Source organism: Protopterus annectens, chromosome 14.part0 (genome assembly GCF_019279795.1).
Source record: "Protopterus annectens isolate FY-2018-M chromosome 14.part0, PAN1.0, whole genome shotgun sequence".
In the NCBI taxonomy this organism is placed as follows: domain Eukaryota; kingdom Metazoa; phylum Chordata; order Ceratodontiformes; family Protopteridae; genus Protopterus; species Protopterus annectens.
This window is the reverse complement of record NC_056748.1, coordinates 544,219,583-544,244,325: the sequence shown is the minus strand read 5'-3', so window position 1 is coordinate 544,244,325 and position 24,743 is coordinate 544,219,583. Positions and strand designations below refer to the sequence as shown.

The 24,743-nt window shown below is 37.2% G+C and overlaps 1 protein-coding gene across 2 annotated transcripts in view; it reads right to left on the bottom strand.

Moving 5' to 3' along the window:
- The window catches only part of PTS (6-pyruvoyltetrahydropterin synthase), a 364,058-nt gene that overhangs the window by 81,510 nt on the left and 257,805 nt on the right, over positions 1–24,743 (bottom strand). The window contains exons 5-6 of one of the 2 annotated variants that reach the window (XM_044056292.1): positions 11,136–11,192; positions 3,395–3,432 (exon numbers count right to left, since the gene is read on the bottom strand). In XM_044056292.1, coding sequence (XP_043912227.1) covers positions 3,395–3,432; positions 11,136–11,192 — 95 coding nt within the window. The remainder of the gene's footprint in view (positions 1–3,394; positions 3,433–11,135; positions 11,193–24,743) is intronic. The other variant, XM_044056291.1, reaches the window with a different exon arrangement.

Genomic DNA, 24,743 nt, shown 5'->3' with positions numbered 1-24,743 from the left:
AAATGTTCCACAACACTGATATTGTCAGGTACAAAATAATATAATCTGCAAGTAAAGTCAACTTGTTTTAATTACCATACCAATTATATCCTTCAGTTTCTGAGTCCCTTATTTTCTTTGCTAATGGCTCTCAATATAAAGCAAATAAAGGGGAAAGCTGACATTTTTGCCTGGTTACTCAGTTCAGACACAATTTATCAGAGAAGAACCCTCCAATTTAATTCTTACATCTGATCCCTTATATATGCTCCTAATTAACCTTATTATTGGATCAGAGAATCTAACTACTTACATTGCCCTACTCATAAAATCCCAGCTTACTCTGTTGAATGCTTTCTTTGCATCAAGACTCACCAACAATAGCACTACTTTCTTCCATTCTGCTTCCCTCTGGATCATCATTGTTCTATTTGTGCTGTCAAATGTTTGCCTTCCCCTTCACAAAACCACATTCCTCTATATTAGTGTTGGCAAACCTTTTGGGTTTGACCTGTCAAAACCTCCAGGCACAAAAGAATTCAGTGCAGCTCATATGAGCAACGAATGCAAAAGCAATGTCTTTGGTAACTTGGGTTTTGGTGATCACTGGCATGTCACCCAAAACATCGTGGAATGTGTCACCTTTGACACGTGTGTCATAGGTTCGCCATCACTGATCTATATCTATCAGTTTTGGCAACACCTTTGCCCTTTGTTTAGCTAGTATAAACTTAAGCACTTATATTCATGTTTTAAAATTTAAATGGACCTATATGAAGCTGGGTCTGATAGGTCTTTACCTTCTTCAGGTATTACAGCTATGACAACTTTCTTCCAAGATGTTGGTACTTCCCCTCCTTTAAAAATACTGTTAAAACATTCCAGGTCTTTGCCACTTTCCTCCCTCCTAATTCAAACTTTTATAAAAATACCATCTATTCCTGGAGACTTCCAGCAGATTGATTATACATCACCATTTTTATCTTATCTCCTCCTTTCTTAGCTGCTAATTGTTGAATCTCCTCTACCTCTAACCTAGGCATAATTAAGTCTTCCACAAATATTTCCATTTGTGCTCTTTCTGATTTCCACATTTCTCTACTTTATATACAGTTTCATAACATTTCTGAAATATCTCTAATACTGCTACAGGATCTCTGGTTATTTATTTATTTATTTATTTTTTGTTATAGGCTCCTTAACTTCAGCAACAACCCTTTCTACTTTCTGTTGCCTAAGCCATTGTGCTAAACGTTTTGTGCTCTGGAGTTATAAAAATAGTTGCTTGACTGCAGTCTTTCCAAACTCATGCATATTATCCAGATACTCCAATATCTTCCCTTTAGCATTCTGCAGTTATGCCTTTTGTTCTGTGAGATTCCCTTTCTTCTGTAATATTTTAACCTTTCTCAGTTCTTCTAAATAATTCCTATTACTTCTTTTTTTTTAATTCCATTTTATACTACTCACCAACTACAACTTCTAAAGAAATGTATATCTTCTATAATAACACTTGATTAATTTCCACTACTCTTTCATTAAATTAAGTCATAAAATAAATGTATATAAAGTAGAGAAAGGTTTGGGACAGACAGGAAGAAGATAAGATGTAGTGAGGATGTCCAGCAAAGAGATGGATGGATTGTGTGAAAAAAGATCTGCGACAGTCAGGCATGAGTGTTGAAGAAGGCAGGAGTGTGGCACTGAATCGAGGGAGTTGGTGACAGTTAAAACGATACCCTGACCCCATGTAGAAAAATGGGAAAAAGGGGGCTGATGGTGATGATGATGACTCTTTCATTAAATTCCTCTCTTTTTATTGGGTAAGTGTGAAAGCACCACTGTCTCATATTTACTTCATTAGCCTGTATTTTTATCTTAGCTTTTATTGGTATACTATCTGTTGGGTCTATATTAGATGATCAAAACTTTTGGTAATCGAATACCTATAGATCGACACCTAAACAGCGAAAGCTGTAAATATCGAATGGCCACTTCCGCAAATTCTTTCATAGGGAAAGAATTTGCTTTACTGTTATCGGGAATCTGCCCTTTTCTCCACTTTAGAGCGATCTCAGAGTTGTTATATTTAGTTAGGGGGGTGTGGGGGGAAGCCCCCACATGGGTGTGTGTGGGGGGAGAAGCCCCAAACTCAATAATTAGGATTTGAATTATTTTTCTGGCCAAGCAAATTCTTTCCCTATGAAAGAATTTGCGGAAGTGGTCATTCAATGTTTACAGCTTTCGCTGTTTAGGTGTCAAGCTTTAGGTATTCAATTACCTAAAGCTTCAACTATATAATATAGACCCAATCTGTTATAGTTATTGGATATGTCAAGGCTTCAATTAAATGCACATACTCCTGTAAAATATAATTTCTATCTTGTCAAGCCAAGTTATTGTACCTTGCAGAATAATATACAAATTCTCTCTCATTTCCTAATAGTGAAGACTTGACGTCCATACCAAATATTTCTATAAATTTCTTCAGAAATTTACCCTCTTATATTTTCCCATCTGGGACCCCAAATACATCCTCACTGTTGCAAATCAAGTACCTGTCCCCAACTAAAAGTAATATTTCCTGCTGAAAGCTGATTTTCTCCTACCAACAATTTCTCTCAAGCTCCATTATAGCAGTTTTTGGCAGAATATATACATGCCAGAGTAATCTTTATCCCTTGCCAATAGTCCCTTATTACCACAACTCTAGCATTATCTTTTTTTTTCTCTTCTATCACTACTGGAGCTACTCTAGCAAACAGTTCAGTTACTCCCCTTTTCCTTTGTCCCTGATACTCTGTTGAATATCTATCCTGGAATCCTTCTGCTATCAAATTCACATGTTCATTTCTTTCCAAATTTGCCTCCAGCATTGCTATTTGCACTTTGCATTTCTTAATAGAATTCAATATGTTTTCCTATTTGTTTATACCTGTAAGGTCACTTATGTTCCAACATAATATGGACAGCATAGCCATTATGAGAAGAAGCAATTGTTTCCACCTATTATACTTGATAGATTTTTGGAATGTGTATTTCCAACTTTTATGTAACATACACACACTAATGTTTGGCAGGATGATCTTTTATGCAGTTGTTTCTTGTCATCACCATTTAAACCTGTCACATTTTTCAAGACTTTTTTGTTTTAATGAAAACCCTTAAACAAACAAAAAAAACTAAATACATTTTCAGAACACCTCCATAGCATACTAACTTAGAACAAACCTATTTCAAAACTATGTACATCTTCAAAAAATGAAATGTAACCCTCCAGATAGGCCTGATTGCCCCAAATCAACAACTGTACCTACAGACATTACCTAGCCTAAAAAATAAGCTTACCCATGTTAAAGTGTATGTTACAGACTGTGGTCCCACTTATACTTAGTGGAATCTGTTCTTTTCTTACCTCTGTTCCCCTTTCAGATGTGAAAAACAGTCTGTATGCTTTAAGAAGACATTAACTATTAGCCATAGGATAAAGTGTACTGGCTATCTCTCTATAAAACTAAGTTATATGCTATTTATTAAATCATTAAAGTATTAAGGCTGCAGGGTAGATGCCATCTCTTATTCACTTCCAATAATTTCAAACTTTATTTCTTGTTAGAAATATATAGACACTTATAATAGTGCATGTACACTTTTGCTTGTTAGACTATATATAGTAAAATACAGACATTTAAATGCATGTACATTTCTGTTTGTTAGCATATATACACAAAAGGGTTAAACTTTTCTTAGTTAGAAATATGTATAGTTTGGCATCCTACTGTATAATATAAAATGTTCTGTGTCTGGTACAAGTTTCAAGGAGAATTACAGATAAGAAACAGAGGTGCAGGGTTGGTCGGAGACAGAAACAAGTTCACTAACAGGAATGACTCCCTAAAAGTTTAAGATTGACACATAATTCACCTTGAAACATAACACAAATTAGCTTATCAATGGACTGCATGACATCAAACAAATTCTAATAGTATTGTCAACAGACTGTTTTCATGGAAAGGATCCAAATGACACAGAAAAATGTATATAAAGGACATTGAAAGTAAATGATAGTAGAGCTGATTTTTGTTAGATCTGGTAAATGTAGGAACATGTTTGTTCTAAGGTAAATGGAGAATGGAAAGTCATCATCCATACTTGCACAAAAACACTAAACCTGAGATATTAAAGCTATAAACTGTAACAGTATAGTATGTGTCATCTGTTACATAGATAAGTTATTTTATTAGTAACTGCACATAAGTTAATACAGTACCCAAAAAGTTAACAGCCTACAAGGCTCAGTGCATTAATCAGAGTTTGGTTCCAGCAGCAGCTTCATCATAAATAAATTTTCAGTGGCAAGCCTAGCCTGTATTTGAACACAGGGGGAATGGTGCCTTGTATAAGGTGACTTCCAGTAAAGGTGCAGTAACTAACATTTATGTATGTAATTGAGTCCTGAATAGGAGCACTTCAGTTTTCTACAGTTTGCAGCAGTACAGTTCCCAGACGTCTGGATCCAGAGTGAGACTGCCATGCAGGATGGTCGTAGTGCATAGATTCTCCAAGTCGGTTTATTCCCAGGTTTCAAATCTGCAGTTGCCAGCTTCTTTTCACCAGTTTTTTGAGTAACTACAGAAATTTTCCAACCATTTACAGTAACCAGACTGGCCAACTGTGTCTCTGTGAAAATGGTAAGAAATCTTTCTGTACCACATTCAGTATGGATGCCATTAGAGAGGCCAGTAAAAAGTGTAAACAAAGCTTTACTCTTAATGTGCCAGAACAACCTGATAAAATTCGGGAAAGATTACAGAATTGGCATAGGCAACATATTGGTAAATGTAAAACCTTATTAGGGCAAGTTGATGTGCATGCACTATGTAAATGGGTGGTAACATTGAATGGTATCTTCAACAGAAAAATGTGTGGTATGACAGTAAATATTTATTGTGTGAGTCATGTGAAACTGCTTTCTGTGTATAATGCCATAAAAATACAGTTAAGACCACTGTTAAGTTAAATTGCAAAGAAACATCTTCTGATGATAAAGAAGCAGAATAGGCTAATGCTCTTATCTAGATGTTAAAAAGTTATGTCACTATGCAAATTTCAGAGCTAGAACAACTGTCAAATCAATTACTGACATAATCTCTTGTAGATCTCATTGCATGCTTTAAAGAGAATGTATGATTGTGGAATAAAGCTAATATGCAAGAAAAAACAGATAAGGGCAGGGATGAGGTTCATGACAAATTGACAGAAGAGTTTAATAAATTTCTAAGAGACAGACAGGGTGAGATCAGAGATGCCGTACAAAAACTGTGTCAAAAGTGCATATGGACCCTGTAATCAAAAGAAGAGTATCTTGAAATGTATCATAAAGCCTGTAAAGAATTTAAAAAATAAATGTCAGACCTTAAGCAACAGTTACAGACCAAACAGGATTTGGTCAGTGAGGTTCAAGATAAACTAATATGTGCTAATGCCCGAATAGAAGAGTTAAAAAAGAAGAACTGGAAAAATAAAGCCAAGTGAAATCATATAACAGGGAACTACAGCTGATCTGTATACACACTCTAGATTGTTACAAAGTTTATCACAGTGGAATAAGCAAGGCATACTTTATAACATGCTTGCATTTGAAGAATGGGTAGAATACACTGCAGGATCTGATGTATGGACAGATGCATTACTCAGATGTTTCTGAATTTTATTCCCATTTAACTTTCATTCAGTTAAAGCAAGATACTTGCAAGTTAAACAGTAAAGTAGGACACATGACAGCTGTTCTCATGGCATACACACAGGGGCAGCCTCTCACAGCTAAGCTGTTAGATAATTTCAAAATCACCATCTCAGAAAAATTAATGGAACAAGCTGAGCACTTTAGACTTGCCTTTCAGATCATATATCAAAGGACAGACAGGGACATGCAACAACCAGAAATACAAAAACAGTTCCAGGGGATATTAAATGCATTTATGAAGACAATTCATATACCCATGCTGATTTGGTACAAAAACTAATGTGGAGACAGACTATGGGCAATGATGGGGCATTATACTCACACCATATCTTTGTACTAGGAGAAGAGGATGAGCTGTTTGATGTAACCAGTGAAGTAAAAAGCCAAGGAAGGTAATGGTGGTAGGACCAACCACCAGCAGAAAGAGTTGCATCAGTACTGCCAGCTCTTTCTGCTTCTCTATCCCCAGCACCGGGATCAAACTCAGGTAATGAACAAAAAGTACCAACATGTTTTTTTCTGTAAAAAAATAGGGCATGTTAAGCAAGACTGTGATCATTACAGGGCTTGGCATAAAAAGAAGGAAGAACTGGGTGTGTTTCCAAAAACAGAGACAAAAGATTCATAAGACAAGTAAAAAAAAAACAAGTCAATGCACGGAGACCTTACAATATTGGTAAAGACAGCTATAAGGTTCATCAATACACAGGAAAAGGGGAAGTATGCCCCATAGATTTTCAGGCAGCTTTGCCTGTAAATCCAAAATACTTGGAAGTTGGAAGAGCAGGCAGAGGACATAGCTAGGTAGCAGTTACGTAAAGAAAAATCTAAATATGTAGATCACTAAGATACAGAGGAAGATGACAAAAACATGCAGTGTGCCACATTACAGCTGACAATAAAAATGAGGATGAGTGGATTCTCTTACAACAGGGGTGTGCCCCCCCCTACTCTGGTATCTTTCCTGACTACCTTTAAAAAGGGCTGAGATGGATGACCACTGATTGATATCTGGGTAGAGGGGTCACTATGGCAAAATGTCTTATTAGACACAGGAGCAGCAGTATCTGTCATTAACAGATAGTTATCTGTGAATCCTACAAAAAGGTTTACATTTCTGTATTTAATGGCATAGGATGCTATGCAGTAAGTAGCCAAACAAAAATTTCACCAAGAAGGACAGACATGGAAAGGTGCATTTTTAATGCATCCATCTTGTTCAACTAACATTATTGGTATGGATATTTTGGGAACTTTAGGCATAGTAACTGATTTACCTAATAGTATTTTGTGGGTAGGTGACAGGGAAACAGGAGAGGGAGAGGTAAGTGCAGTTTGCTGTGCAGTGTCTCTACCTGAGAAACCTGACAAGCCTACAGGACATGTAAATACAGACAGTGAGGATGTGTGGCAATATCTACAACAACAATTTCCAAACCTGTGGTTCAAGGAACCTGTGGAAAGCTGGAAATGCCAGTGGGAGTGGGCAGTGATCAGTGAACAGGATTACATACCTCCATTTCAAAAACAGTATCTTATTCCTAGGGAGGCAGAAGAACATATGGAAAAATGTACTGCAGATTGGAAAAGGAAGGAATCATACAAAAGGCAACCGTCCCATAAAGTCACCTATCTGGCTAGTTAAAAAGAAAGATGGTAGTTACCAATTTGTCATTGATTTAAGAAAAGTAACTCAGTACACAACTTCTAGAGCACATTTAATTCCGGGAGTTCCAGAGCTGGCTGCACATATTAAGCCACAAAGTAAGTGGTTTACAGTAACAGATCTAGCAAATGGCTTTTTTTACAGTACCACTCATAAAAAGAGACTGGCCATGATTTGCCTTTACATTTAAAAATCAGCAATATGTCATGACAAGATTACCTCAGGGCTTTCAAAAGAGTCCAGTTATTTTTTCACCAGATGGTAGGGTCCATTTCTGCAACAGCTGGAAAAAATGATTCAGTGTTACATTACATTGATGACATACTAATCCAGTCTGAAACAGTGGAAGAGCATGTGCGGCTTCTTAAAAAGCCTTTCATACTCTGTAGCAGGCAAGATTTAAGGTCAAAAGTGAAAAAACTCAGTTTATGACACAAACTATGTTTCTAGGTACTATCATAAAAGCATCAGGAAGGTCTTCTTGCCCAATGCATGTGCAAGGAATATTACAAATGGAAAAGCCATTAACAGCAGATTTCCATAAATTCATTGAAATCATGAATTACAACAGAGAATTTATAGGGGATTACGTAGCTATGGCTGCTCCTCTATACAAAATGTTGCAGGAACAAAAGGACTCCACCCTTTTAGAGTGGGGACCTCATGAAGATGAAGCATTTTCACAAATAAAGGTAAAGTTAGCACAAGCCACAGAATTAATAGCACCCACACCAAAGCTGCCATTTGTGTTGCAAGCAGAAGATGGAAAAAAGACATTATCTGTTGTATTAATACAGGAATGGCCACATAGTAGTGACAACAGGATGGAAAAAACATTACGTCCAGTCATTTCTGTAGCCATAAAATGACTCCAGTGGAACTGGGCTACCACCCATGCATACAACAATTATTAGCCATTAATTGGGGTATTAAGCAAACTGAGTACTTAACCATGTTTTCTAGAATTATAGTACAAATACCACATCAAGTGGTAAAAGCTCTGGTAGACAATTTTGAAATGAATAAAATCACAGATGGTATTTGCCAAGCAGTCTTTGCAAAATGGATGGCACTTTTTGGAATGAAAACTGTCACCATACAGACAGGGGACAAACATTATTTGTCATATCACATGAGATATGAAGGAAAACAGCATAACTGCTTAGAAAACATAATAGTACCTGATGTACCCTTTTTCGCATCTGACTTTGACAATTTTAAGCCATCCGTCTTCGTAGATGGAATTAGAGGTGGTAATGTATGTGCTTAAATATTACAATCCTGTTAACATTTTCTCAACCAGTGCCTATGTAGTAAATTCTTTAAGACTGTGCACAGACACTTGGATAAGACGAGGGTTTGTAGACAATACAGGCAAACCACTGTGACATGCTGAAGTATTAAAAGATATATATATAAAGTAATAACAATGTCAAACCAGCAGGGGCAATAATCTTAAAGGTAAAAGCACATCAGAAACCAACAAGTGAAACTTTCAGATTAAATGCATTAGCTAACACATTAGCAAAACAAGCAGCACAGAGAGGAAAAGAACTTCCAGAATATGTACATATTGATACAGAAGTCAGTGCCTTAAAAGAGTTAGATGAAAAGTCAATTGAAGAAGACCTTATAAATATTCAAAAACAACATGGCTTAAAAGAAGAAACTGATCAGTGCATGCTAGCAGGAATATCACCAAAGGAATATTATGCATACACCACTTCTAAAGGATTGCAGTTGCCATACATGCCATTTCAGTTAGCATGGCAGTGGTCAAGTTAAATCACCAAATACAGGGACAACAAGGAGCTGATAAACTATGGACAATTGTGAAAGAAAAAAAATATATAATGGTATACTTAAAATAATTTAAACTCACATCTAAATACTAAATATTGACAAAAAATATCTAAACACAAAATGTCAACAAATCTACGCCCCCTGCACCCCCATATCACTTGATAATTAAATATACTAAGATTGAGGTTGCACAACAGTGTGGAAAGGGCATACAGTCTTCCTTTGTATAACTCAATTTTGTCAACATTTTGCTTTTAGATATTTTTGAATTTAGCTATTTTTATGTAGATATCAAGTGTTTAAATATTAGTGAGTTTAGATCATTTTAAGTAGACCCAAATGTATCTACACCATTTCTATACACACACACACACACACACACACATATATATATATATATATATATATATATATATATATATATATATATATTCACTGAAAACTCATTTCACTGAATTTCAAAACACTCACACCAAATCCCTGAAAGCACAAATCACTGAAAACACATTTCACTGAATGTAAGTACTGTTAGGTAAATAAAATGTATATGCCCTTTTCCCCACTGCAGTGCAATCCTGGAGTTAGAATATATAGTTGGGGAGGTGTGGGGGGCACAGCCTCCCACAATGGGGGGTGTTTGGTTTTATATTGTTAGCTTTCAGTGAAATGAGAGTCATAAATATAAAAGCTAAGTAGACAGGAGGCTACGCCCCACACACCCCCAATGTGGGGGGTTGTGCCCCCCAACTATATATACTAACTCCAGGATTACACTAGTGGGGAAAAGGGCATATAAGTTTTAATTGTCCAACAGTACTTACATTCAGTGAAATGTGATTCAGTGAAATGAGCTATTAGCGATTTTTTTTGAGGGTGAACTGAAATTCAGTGAAATGAGTTTTCAGTGAATCAAAGTAGACCCATATATATATATATATATATATATATATATATATATATATATATATATATATATATATATATATATATGGGTTACCTTCATTTGACTGACAACTCATTTGACTGACAAGTAATACATGCAGTGCACTGTAAGGCAATTAACAGGGATATGTCCTCTTCCCCAATGTAGTGTGACACTGGAGTTAGTATATATAGTTGGGGGGGGGGTGTGGGGGGCACAGCCTGCCACATAGTTTGGTTTAAATTCTGTACTTTTTGTGTTATATTGTTCTTTAAAACCAAACTAGGCAGGGGGCTTCACCCCCCACACCCCTCAGTGTGTGGGGCTGTGCCCTCCACACACACCCTACCTATATATACTAACTCCAGGGTCACACTACATTGGGGAAGAGGACATATCCCTGTTATTTGCCTTACAGTGTACTGCAAGTACTAGTTGTCAGTCAAATGAAGGTGACTCATAGATATATATATATATATATTTATATACACACAATATTTATATATACATATATTTTATATATATATATATATATATATATATATATATATATATATATATAAAAGAAGCCAACAATCGGATCTTATTTCATCTGAAGCAGCTATTTTTATGAATGTTATGTGGCTGGACACATTTCTAATATATGAATATATGAGAAGGTGACATCACAAATATGTACTATATTTACCAGTGCAAAAAATAGCAGATGTACACATTTTAAGAATTATCTTCACATCTGGTAAAATTTCAGTGACATTATCTAGCATATGACACTTTACTGACTTTCAGGTGTACTTACTTATTTTTGTTTGTTTACTAGAGAAGTGCAGTGACCACAATCATAGCCCAGGTGAAAACAATCACAGTCGTGCAGATGAATAAGAACAATATTACAAAAGTTCTACAAAGGAGCACAAGTTATAAGTAGGCACAATATTTACACAGGTTTATTGTTGCTGTGAATAAACAATCCAAATATTCCACCTAAGTTTACTTGAGAGTATGGCTTTGTTTGTTACCTGCATGTATGCTTTAAGGTCTGTAATATTAATCACCATTCCAGTGACTGGATGAATCTGAAAGGAGAGGAGGCAATATTAGGTCAGTAATGCAGGTGTGAAATGTATTAACACCACATTTACCCTTAAAACAAAGAGCAAAAGTCAATGCTTTCCTGGCCTCAAGCCATCTATAACTGCATTTTATCATCGCAATTCATTTATTTTCTTTTTGACAGATTTAGTTTAAAACACTAATGGGCATAATTTTCTCAAAATGACATGCATCTCCCACCATGCCTGGTGTTAAAAATGTGCAGTTTGTATTACGGAGTAGTGATTAAAAAATGACTGTCTACTACAGACTATAATTATTTATTTCATCATTTATGTAGTTACTTCACTTTATTGACTGGGTAAGTACAAAGGTGCCTCGTATAATTTTTAGATACAACTGGTTGAATACCTTTCCAGAATTAAAGACAGCAAAATGGATCAACATACTCACATCATTAGTCAGAAATATTTTAACTTTTGGTAGGCACCTCTGTTTGTAATGGCTAATAATTTTGCCAGTGTACAAATTTTTACTGGTCTTTGATAATAAAAAACATATTTAAGCTAATAAAAGTAATTTATGTACCCTGTTAGTATTAGTTACATTAAACCATTGCTTTACAAAAGAACTAAGATCTTCACAAAATAATCAAACCAGTACTGTTCTAATTCCATTCCTTACAGACTTGGATACACATCCCTACACCTGTCCTAATTTTAAGGCATGCATTAACCCTTGATCTCTCACTTGAGACATAAGAAGGAATCCAGTTCTACCTGGGCTTGTCTGCACTACTTTGAGCACTAAGTGAGGTAATAATGGATCAGTATTCTGAATATGCACTGCTTAAACAAGAGCTCATAGACCACAGAGCCATTATGTCTAATTTTAAAGAAATGCTAGTTGTGAGTCCATTAATGCAAAATTTTCTAAATACTGCATAAAATGTGGGAACAGCATTTTGTTGCAATAACTGGGTTTTGGAGCTCAATAAAACATTTTAAGTAAAGTATCAAGGAATTCTAACCAACAAAAAACACGAACTCATCTTGTTATGGTCTTCTAAGTCCAATAAAGGCAGAACCATATGGCTTTGTCAGAAGGCTGACCCATGTACTGAAACTAGGCTGAGAAAAAAATAAAACACCATAGTGACACAGAAAATGTGGGCAACAAACTTCAGATGGCAAACTTCCTGTCTTACTCTAACCTTCCTACAATGGTCAAAGCAATACCTCCCTCAGGAAACCATTACACTTGGTGAATTTAGCATAGATTGGAATACCTGTTCAATCTTAAACCCCACCAACCATATTAACCTCTATAATTTTTCACAAATTATCCAAAGTAGCACTAGACTAGGAACACCAAAAATTAAAGAAAGCCTCCTAGACTGGATATTAATAAATAGGAGCAGTACTCCATACCATGCAGGTGACCTCCCTGACTCCCTCAGCGACCATCAACCCACTTTTCTATTAAAACTCAAAACCCAATCCAACCCTACCTCCAGATCACTAATAACCCACAATACAAAAAACTTTGACCTCAACAAATTCAAACTTGAACTAAAACACCACAACCGGCACATACTAAAGACTTTATCCCTAGAAGAAGACATAAACCTTTTCAACACCACCTTTCTAGGTATTCTAAATACCCACGCTCCACCTCGTATCACTGAACTCAAAGCAAAAACAGCCCCCTGGCTTACAAAGAAACTAAAAAGAAAATTTCAGAAGGAACAAAGCCTGGGATACTTGGAGAGCCACAAAAAGCCCAGCAGCTAAGGTACAATTCCAACAGCTCAGAAATGAGACAAAAATATCAGTCCTCCTAGATAAAAAGAACTATTTCCTGGAGCTGAAAACAAGCACCAAAACAACCCCAGGAAATTCTGGGCAGGAATTCACAGCATACTCCACCCTGGCCAGCCCTCCACCCCTTCTCCTACCTCCTCTAATGAAATTAAAAAATATACCAGATGCATTTAACAAATACTTCATTGAGACCATTTCTAACCTTGTTCAAAAACAGCCTATAACCACTGCCATTAATCACACACAGCCTATAGACAAACCTAAAACTACCTTCCAGTTGCAACCCATCCCAACTGACTATGTCAAAAAGTTGCTACTTAAACTCAAACCTACCTCACTAGCAGCTGATGGACTACCTGGTGAATTCCTTCAGCTGGCTGCCAATGAACATGCCTCCCGATATTCATCTTACTAAATAGATCAATCTCAGAAACCTCAATCCCACCCATCTGGAAAACCTGCTATATTATCCCCATCCATAAAGGCAGAGCCTCCACCAATCTCACCATTGTCCCATAGCCATTCTGTCTCCCCTGGCCAAAATACTTAGGAAATGGATCCACCACCAACTCATGCCATACCTGCTTAATAACTAACTTCTCTCTCCTAACAACATGGATTTAGGCCAGCTCATAGCACTACCACCGCTCTACTTTCCTTCACAAACCTCAACAATCAAAACAAACACACATATACAAACTAACCTCTGCCATATTTCTGGACCGATAGGCCTTTGATGTGGTCAATCATCCCAAACTGATACATGCCTTACAGATCTCAGCCTAAGCAATCAAACCCTGGCTTGGTTTGAGAACTACCTACAAGGAAGACAACAAGCAGTATGGTGGGACAATAACTTATCCTTACTGCTTCCCATCACCACAGGGGTCCCACAAGGGTCAATATTAGGTCCCTTCCTATTCTCCATTTTTACCAACAATTATCACACTATCTGCCAGGATGCAGCAGTAATACAATATGCTGATGACTCTACACTTGTCTATTCAGCCAATGATCCTCAATCACTTCTGTCTATAACCCAAAAAGCATTCCATACCACAGAAAACTGGATTCATAGCAAACACCTAATTCAAAACCCCCCAAAAAACAAACTATTACTTTTCTCACCTAACAAATTTACTACCGCACACACTTCATTTAACATAGTCTCCAGAGATGACACCATCATCTCCCCAGACACTCACACCAAACTGCTAGGCATTACCATCAATAACAACCTCAAATTTGTTCATTATGTTAACTAAACCATTAAAACGTCCACAAAAAACTGGGCACTCTATATAAAAATAAAACCTTCCTAACACAACCTGCTAGGATAACAATTGCTCAGACTCCTGTATTCTTCACCCATTCTCACCAACCTACCCAAAACCAAAATTGCCAAACTCAACACTTGCTAATATCAAATTGCAAAATTTGTGACAGGTGCCCCCTATTGTGCCCACCACTGCCTATCCTTAAAACAACTTGACTGGCTTGTATTCTCTAAGTTCCTGAACTATCATCAACTATCCTTTGCCCGGAAACTCCTATTTTTTCCCAGACAAAACCCCATCACAGGCTAATCTGTTAGTTCCCCAAGCTAATACCAGGCAATTCTGCTCTAGCAATAAAAAAACTAATTAAGATTACAAAAGCCAACAACACAGCAGGGGGACTCCCTCTTCCACAACTACATTGGCAAAATCTGGAACTCCCTACCCACCTCTACTACCTCAGCTGTCTCAAAGGCCACATTTAAAAGACTCCTGAAGGAACACCTAAAGCACTCATGGAACTGCACGTTCCCCACCTGGCTAACCCCCCCTCCCCTGCCAACTACTACAGCCCCAACTCCAACTAAGACAGCCACATTAGCTTACTCCCTCCCCACCCACTCTACCATCCCATAGCTTCTTCACTTATATGCCATTACCAGATCTCTAAATTACTTATCCACTAACTACTGCACACACACTATCCACTACATCTACTATACCTATAAACACCTCACTTCTCAGTCTCTCATACCTATCCTATCATCCACTCAACTTTCCCTATTTCTCCCTTGTTAATATTCCACTCTATCTACCCCCTATTACTTTCTTCTCCACTACTTACCTGGACAACTCCTCCACTGCACTATCCTACACTACCTTACCACTATGCAATATAATCCATAAACTGATTACCTGTGTGTACTTTATACAATACTGTTAAACCTGAATCTCACTCTGCCTTAAACTGACCTACGTCATCCTCATACCTGATATGTTAACTTGAACCAAAACATGTATAATATGTTACTTGTCTAAGTTAAAGACTGTTACTTTCTATGACTTTAACACCTCTGTTTTCCTTGTAATGATGTCTGAATGTTACTGCAGAGTTTTTCTCCTTGTAATGATGGTCTGAATTTTACTGTGAAGCTTTTCTACCCAGGCCTCCGCTGAAAATGGACATGCATCCAGTCGGATATTCCTGGTCACCAAATGCAAAATAAATAATTAAAATAATAAATGAAATAATTTTTTTATTTTAATGTTCATAGTTTCATATAACATGGTTTTGTTTTCTCTCTCATTCTTTACCCCTCTATCTGTCAACCATCAGCCCTTCCCAGCTAATCATCCCATTTATTCCTCTATCACTGGGGTGATGAATGACTGAGAGGAGACATAATTCAGACAGCCATCTATGATGGTTTGAGGGTTTTTCTGTTGTTATTTTCTGACTACCTGTTTAAGCCTGGAAAAGTACCAGGGAGTATATGCAATGGATTGCAGAGGATGCCCCCCTCACTTTCACAAGGAATGCTCTCTCCAAACAGCCCTATCCCCCCATCCCAAATCATTAACAATGGTATCTCCAGTCTCCAGTCTCCACCAGGGAGATCACACTGCTCAAATGTGTCCACTGAGTGTGCACAACTTTCCCCACCCCCAGAAGAGGTGATCAGGTGACACCACACATTTCTCATTCCTCCCTACCTTGATCTTTCAGTGAGAGGGCCGCTAACTGAACCCTAGTCACCTGGCTCATAGTTAGGGTTCCACACCTCTGTGCTGTGACACCAGGCTATCCTTCAACCTATTCTAATTATACTGACCAAAAGCTCTTAATACAAAACCTCCTGTTACAAAGATCCATGCTGAAACATATATTCTAATATTAATGCAAACATAGAAGTGTTGTAGTACTATTTGTTGCCATCAAAATTTAAGGTAATTTTTTCTACAAAAATTGAAATAAATGTTTGGATTGCTAATATAAACTTATAACTTAATACTACAATTGTCTGTAATGGCTTTGCTGTGATGCCTGTTTGTTAATATGGCATACATAGTCACTGAAGAATCATTTCTGGTCAAAACTGTTGTTACTAGCAGTGGACCTGTTGTGATTGTCATACATTTTAATATACAGAGGTATTCTTCTCTAGTGACTTTAATATTTAATGTTAATATGTGATTCACTGATGGAGAAAATGCACACTATTCTACATTATAAATCTGTTGTTTGTATCCACCAGTGCTGATGCAATGAAATCTGGAGTATAACTCCATTGTTCATTATCTTTGAAAAGGTTTTGATCTTCCAGTGACCTGCCTTTATGATGGCCTATGATTGTGGACCTCCTGTTCACCATTCCTGATCTCACATGCTTTCTCTTTCGATTGGCATGGGCAGAAAGGCCTTCTCTATGCCTTTCATGATCTATCCCATCATATGCTTGTTGTTTGATGTCTGACTGTGGTCCTCCCAACTTAATCTTCCACATCTTTTAGCACAGGTCTTTATGATTACACCTATCTATAGACAGTAAAACTTCATGCTAACCTTTCTTGATTTCTTCTGGTTGTTGTTGTTGTGTCTTTCGGCTTTTCCCGGTTAGGGGTCGCCACAGCAGAACTCCGGTCCGCTAATGATTAGTAGTTGATTGTTACGTGCCGAGTTACCAGCCCTGATGCACAACCTTCAATGAAGGCACGCCCATTCATGCATGTCACCACACAGAAGACGCTCTAGCTGAGAATTGAACCGGACAGCGTCTTACTGTGAGGTGACAATGCTACCGCAGCACCACCACTGCATCTTGATTTCTTCTGGTATGCATCTGACATGATATGTCCATAAACAAATGCTTACTGCTATGAGTTAGAGCAGCCTTCAATAAAATAAGTATGATGGATAGTAAAGGTCTCAGCATACCAGACTATCCAAAATGTGTGCTTAAAGCCATATATAATCTATCTGGAATGAAACTGCTTTTTAAAAGGCATTTGGTTAGGCTCTGTCAACCAAATAAGACACAAGGGCCTGCAAGATTTTGTATGTAATAATGACATACTTCCTGTCAAACATTAGGCACATCGAGGTTGTGTGGATCGCAGGTATGTCTAAAGGATGTATCAGGTTATTGTTTTAACCTGCCAAGATAAATACACATGTTTTGTGCATTCAGATGAATCCTGCTAATTAGGAACTGGCAAAGGCAATGAACCTTCCCAGTAAATAAGTAAATAAAACAAGCAAGTCCCTCATTATAGGCTGATCTGAAACACAATGTTCTCAGTTTTTGGACCAAAGTGTCTTGTGTTTACAAATACCAGCAATCTGTGTGAGTCATTTAGCTTTCATCCTTGTTTATTTGAATTTTATAAACATCTGCATTCTCATTCCAAGGTGCAGTGTGCACATGACTTGATCTGTTATATTATTAGGACTTGTAGACATCGTGGCATATTTCCATTCTATACTGTTTTTGCCATAGAGCATTTCAACATTCTAGTCATCTGGTTCCTTTACTGCAATTACTTAATTAATATAACCACTTAAGGGTCAGGATGGGAGAAAATTACAGTGAAACAGTTTATCTAAGGTGCACATCAACTGAGGTATTGAACAGTCACTTGTTATGTATTTTTTCAAATTTCATTTAAATCACAATAAGTCACTGAGTTACATATTTGAAGGGCAGCATATAAAATGTTCTGTGTGAAATGCAATAACACACTGGTGTTGTCCACAGAGAATACTCTACAATGGGAATAACGCTAATGTTTTGTCAGTCATTATGAAGGCATAAAGCATTTCCATATTTTGGAATATTTTTGCTTTACTCCTCCTGATTACCAATCTCTCCCTCCTGACTATTTAGAGCCCCATTTCTTCCCTCTTCACAAGGGTCCTATGGCTCACACATTCTTTTGTGGAGAGTGGTCAGTGGACTGGAAGCAGAGTCGTCATCAACAAGAATGGCTTTATACAGGCCCAGTTCAGTCCTAAACCATGATTATAGTGTTTATGAAGTCTAAAAGAATAGCAAAGGTGATGCCAAATTTCATAGACACAGATTAGTGTTGTTTTGTGGAAGGGAGGCAAACATTTGACAATATTAACCAAACAGTGATGATCCAGAGGGAAGCTGAATATAAGAAAATACCACTGTTGTTGGTGAGTCTTGATGCAGAAAAAGCATTTGACAGAGTAAGCTGGGAGTTTATGAGCATGGCAATTGGAGCATTTGTATTCCCTGATAAAAATATAAGGTTGATTAGAAGGATATGTGAGGAATTGGAGGTGAACATTAATGTGGGTGGGTTCTTCTCTGATAATTTCTGTTTGAGCAGAGGAACCAGGCAGGGGTACCCGCTTTCCCCTTTGTTATTTGCACTATATTTAGAACTATTGGCTAACAAAATAAGAGATTCAGAAATTCAAGGATATAATTGATATGGTAGTCAAGAAACCTGGCTCTATTTGCAGATTACATTATTTTATACCTGATAACACACACAAAAAAGACATTGCAGTGTTGTAGAACATTTTGAGACAGTTTCAAATCTTTTCAGGATACAAAATGAATGAAGCTAAAACAAAGGTAAAATCTGTAAATTATGTACCTACATAAAGTGGTTCAGCAATATCCATGTTTATGGGGATCTGATAAAATGAAGTACTTAGGAGTATGAATTAGACAGGATTCTGGTGTGGCAGCTAATGATATGTGGGAAGATACTAAACAAAAAATAATACAAAAACTTCAGAATTGGAAGATCTCTTATATGGATATGGATGGCAAGATACAAGTACTTAAAATGTTTTAGTCTCTCTAGCTTTATACACAGGTCAGGCATATTTTTATCAACCAGATGAGAAGTTGTGGAGAGCAATTAATAAAGTGTTGAAGGATTTTATCTGGGAGGAAAATGCAGTAAGAATCAAGTGGGATTAACTGATTCTTCCAATTGAACAAGGCAGTTTGGGATTACCTAATTTGAAGGGGTGTTTCAGAGCTACACAGTTAAGGCGCCTATACATAGCACAAACAGAAACCTATAATTCAAAATAGAAAGGGATGATGATGAAACAGGGGGGATGCTCATGAAACAAGGAGAGACTGGGATTTTGGATGCAGATTCTTAAGGAGAATAACAATAACCATGCAGATTATTATATTTATAAAGTAGCAGAAAATATTCTAAGAACTAAGCCAAAACAGGAATGGAGAAAGGAGAGTTTGCCAAGAGGGATGACTGCAATTAGGGGTACAGAAATAGGCAAGTGCAGGCTGGAATTTATTGGAGAAAACTGGTAAAAGAACCAAGGTATTGGGATCAAATAATTAGATACAGAAAGATAATACAAAGGGGAAGAGACCAAGAATGTATTTGGATTGCAGGATAAAGATTGCCTTCCCGATCAAGGACTGATATCAGAGTATAGGCAAAGAGAAAGAATTAGGGGAATCCTATGTAAAAGACTGGCATTGGTAGTTTTTAGTAGAATCTAGAACAGAAGCTGCTGTTAAAAAAGGAATAATTGGAACATACAAAATATTGCATGATAATTATAATCAATCCGAGGAGGTTAGAAAGGAATGGGAAGAGAGGTTGTATAAGCAATTCACAAAGAAAAGATGGGGAATATATGTATGTCTCCCAAATATGCAACAAAGTCTAGAAGATTTAGAACCTTTGCTTGGAAGTGTTTACATAGGTATTGTTATACCCCAAGTAGACTCCAAAGAATGTTTCCTTTGATATACAACAAATGTTGGAGGTGTGATGGGTAAAATAAAGGTAACTGGGAACATTTTCTGGGTGTGTGATGACTTGGCAGACCTTGAAGATTCCCTGCGGACTGTCTGTCAGAGATACTAGATGAGCAAATTGGTGTAATTAAGGAAATTATTTTTTTTTTGAGATAGGATACAGAATCAGAATTGCCTAGACAGAGTAAGGCCTTGCTGAGTCTAATTAATGCGGCTGCCAAAACACAATTACTAGAAAATGGAAGTCAAAGTCTAAACCACTTTTACTAGAAGTCATGAATATAGTAACAGAGATAAAACAACTGGAATTTCTAGAAAAGGGGAAAAGCAGATTACATCGGGGTGAGGTGGTGCAGCGGTTAGCGTTGTCGCCTTACAGCAAGAGGTTCTCCCGTTTGATTCTCGGCTGCAGCACCTTCTGTGTGGAGTCTGCATGTCCTCCCCATGGTCAAATGATGTCTAAAGACATGCAGGTAGGTACATGTCTGAATGGGTATACCTTCTTTGAAGGTTGGGCATCGGGCTGGCAACTCAGTACCGTAAAAATCAACTGCCAATCATTAGTGGACCGGAGTTCAGCTGTGGCAACCCCTAAGCCAAAAGACATACTTAGGAAAAATGGGAACTGTGGGAACAATACATGCAAAGAATGAAAGAGGTTTAAAAGAAGGCAGGATTTGAATGAGCTATGTAATGTTTGACTGACAATGACTGGATAGATTATAAGTGATATATAATGTTTGCAACTACAATTATGTCAACATGGTTTGTGATGTATAATGTTTACAACTAAAATTATGTCAATATGGTTTGTTTTCAGTTATATAAATGTATGACTGTCTATGTCATATGTGATAATTTAATAAAGATGTTTCTTGTTTAAAAAATGCCAGCATAAACTGACGGTTACTCTATGCATTCATCTAGACTACCTTTGAAGGTATCTAAAGAGTTAGATGTATAAAGGAAACCTATTTCAAAGGCAGGGAATGCACTGGTCAGGGAGAAATCATACTAGCAGGTGCTTTTAAAACTACAATGGAGGTAAAGGATTTTAGAATGCCTGTTTCTAACATTGCTGGTTTTATGAAAATTCAGGAGGCTAAAAACTGCAGGGTGCTTTAATACATTATAAGTTAAACAACGGTCATATTTCAGCAGTATAGAACAAGAAAGAGAGTGAAAGAGTTTTTAATCTATCAGGTAGCTTAGGTTCACTAAATTAGGCAACATTTTAGCTAAGAAGCCTTGGGTTACACATGATGTTTGGACACGTTAAACCCACAGCAGGGCACTACATTCCAAGATAAGTCTGATCAGGAAAGAAGATAGCGGGCCCAAGTCCTCTTTGGGTATGGTAGAACCACATTTACACAATGACATAGGCATGGTGGATTAAAGACAAAATGAAATAAACATTGATACGCAAGTCCCTAATGACGACATCTATTTTGAGAAGGTTACAGGTGAAATGATAAGAACTGTAAGTGTGTGTGTGTGTGTGTGTGTGTGTGTGTGTGTGTGTGTGTGTGTGTGTGTGTGTGTGTGTAGAACAGGAATATGGAAGCTATACGTCTCCTGTTAATGAGTGACGCTATATAAAAGACTGCTGGAGAAAGTGCCACAAAACTCAAAACAGATGTGTACGTACATGCACACATACAGACACACACATGCATATGCACACATAAATACAGCTATAAAATAATGGGAGCTATACTGAGTTATGGTGGGGTTATGCAAGTGGCCATATTAGGACACTTAAAATGGAGTGGAAAAGGAGTGTATAGGAAAGCAGGATAGGAAGATGGCAGCAAAGAGACACACGGAAGTATTATGTATAGGAGACTGCAGGATGGGAGAGAAGGCAGGGCAAATTTTTTGCAGGGATGGAGTCCTCTTATACTAATATATAGGGGTGAAGGGAAAAGGTGATAGGAAAGCAGAGGAAGGTGGGTGTCCAGCAGTAAACAGTTGTACACAAAGCAGTATGAACAAGCAAGGGTGAACATGCATGCCTGAGGATGTGGATACACAAGATGGACAAAGACAAATAGAGAGCAGACCAATGACAATGGGGAATGTTGATCAACAAAGAAAGAATGAGGCTGCATACATTAGGAAGACAGTACCCCAAGCTAGGCTTATGTTAGGTTGCACGCAGCAGAGAGACTACACTGACCTTCCACATGTTGAGGAATTAGTGTGAATGGTGGGATGGCCAAGTTCCCCTTCTAGTAGCCTGATTATTGGGGCCCACCATTTCAGTGACTCTAATATTTGCTCCAGAATGTGTTCCATATGACCAATGTGTAGATCAAAGTCCTTGTCAAACACAGACAATGGGGTGGGGCTACATCTCTAAGTAGGACTATTGCTCCCTTCTGGTGAGGCACTCCCATCCCCACAGCCATCAGAAGGGCCAGACTGTGGCTGAAGTGCCTACGAGGCATCCTGTTCTGATGGACTTGCAGAGTGGAAGGGTGACATTAGTGTATTACTCCAACATCTGCAATGGACATACACTAAAGTACAGCATATGTTACTCAAACCAGCTCTGCCTTGCCACCAATCTTTGCTGTTTCCTGTGACAGTAACATCATTTATGTTTCATTTTGCCCATACTTAAATAAAAAGGTCACATCAGTCAAGCATACCTCTCAACTGTACAGATTTTCGCAGAATGTCCAGATTTATGCCTCATATTTCTCATTCGTTTTTCACAAAATTGTGGTTTCTGGCAAACTAGTGGCAAATCATTAAAGACTACAGTTAGAAAATAATGGCAGACATTTGAGTTTCAGACATCATAGCCTTTACAGATTTCATGCTAATGCAAAGCCTGTTATTCTATCAACTTTCTAAGTTTGTAAAGAGCAATATTTAAAAATTGTCCCTAATTTTGGGCCTTTCTCCAACTTTTATTAATGGTTTTGTCCAGATTCCTTGCTCTTGGAGGTTGAGAGGTATGCATGGCAGGTGGACAGGAGTGTGGTCAACAAATACAACCTAATGTCCAAAACCTATGTCTTTTATCCTATTGCCCAGTAGGCAGACAGTTGTGTGCCTCTATACACACACACACACACACACATATATATATATATATATATATATATATATATATATATATATATATATATATATATATATATATATATATATATATATATATATACCTACACAGAGAAACTGAACTGCAATATATGGGGACAGACCAGCTAGCATATGGCACTTGTCGTACATTACTACAACCTTCACACATATGAGTGCAGTAAAATAACCCACCTGAGATATCAAAACAGATATGGCAGAAGAACTCCTCTGTACATGAAGTTGATAATAATTTCTGGAAATAAAGTCTGCACATTTTAAAACTTCTGAGGTGGTGCAATACCAGTGAAAAGATATGGTAGTTTACAGTTTCTCAATAAAAGGATTCATTTTAATTGGTCTTAAACAAGACTAGAACTGTTAATAAGAGTCTTGAGCATTTTGTTTCTAAATAAATGCAGTAAGCAAGCATGCAGGGTTAAAGCTATAAAATCAGGATTATCAGTACTGTCATAAGGCAATTTCAAAGTCTTTTAAAGGTGAGAAGTTACTGCCATAATAAACTGTTTAATGTTTGAATTTTATTAAGAGGACAGCAAAGCATTTTACCTATTCTAGTGAGAAGTGTACAAAAAGCAAATCCTTAAAGCATTATCTGATATCTTCATGGTACAGTAGTAAACAACACTACTGGTGTATAAGGAGATAGATCTCATTTGTATTAAAGCTTATTTGTTCATAGACAAATACTAGACAATCACTCAGGAAAACATTACAAGACTAGCCAACAAACAGATGTTAGAAACAAAGCCTGTACCTTTTTTGAGGTGAAGACCTTAACCATTATGTCAAGTCAACCCCCCCCCCCAACACACACACACACACACACACACATTTTCTAAATGTATCTGACACTGTTCTGTCAGGAAGGAAATGAAATGTGCACTCAGGCATAAAGTTTCACAAGACTGTAGAATCTGGAGTGGAAGAGAGTAAACACTGCTTTGAATTGTACATATTTTAGAAAACTGTATACTGCTTAGGATTCTGGAAAAGAAGGGGTGGAGAAAGGAAGAAAGAGGTCACTTTTAATTTAGGAAACATTTGTTTACTTTAACTGCCAGGAAAATTAATTTAGTTTTACAGTCAGAGTAAAATACAATTAAAATGACCCATACAAATTATAGCACACCAAGGAACTGCATAAAAGAGACAGATGGCTCATTTATAATATATGAATAATATTAAGCAGCAGATACGTTTGCTGTCAGAAAAATCTTTAGGAATTTCTGACCGTCAGTTACTTAGCTTTTTTTTTTCCAAACCACAGATGCATGACCATAGTCTATCGATCTTGACAAATTTGCTTTAAATTCCATCTTATTTACTGGATGAGGGCTACAGGACTTCTCTTTCATCAACAGCAAGTCATCTAATTAAAAAAAAAAGCTTTAAGATATTGGACAAATGCCTTTCCTGTTTCATTCCATGGTACTTGTAAATGTATTTCTTTTGCCTTCTTGTAGAGATGTTAAATAGTTATTGTACTGCTATTCAGCCACCCTTACATGGCTCTCAGAGATGGGCCTCTGTGCCCATGACTTGTATACATGAATCATTTATGGCTGGCATGTGTGCCC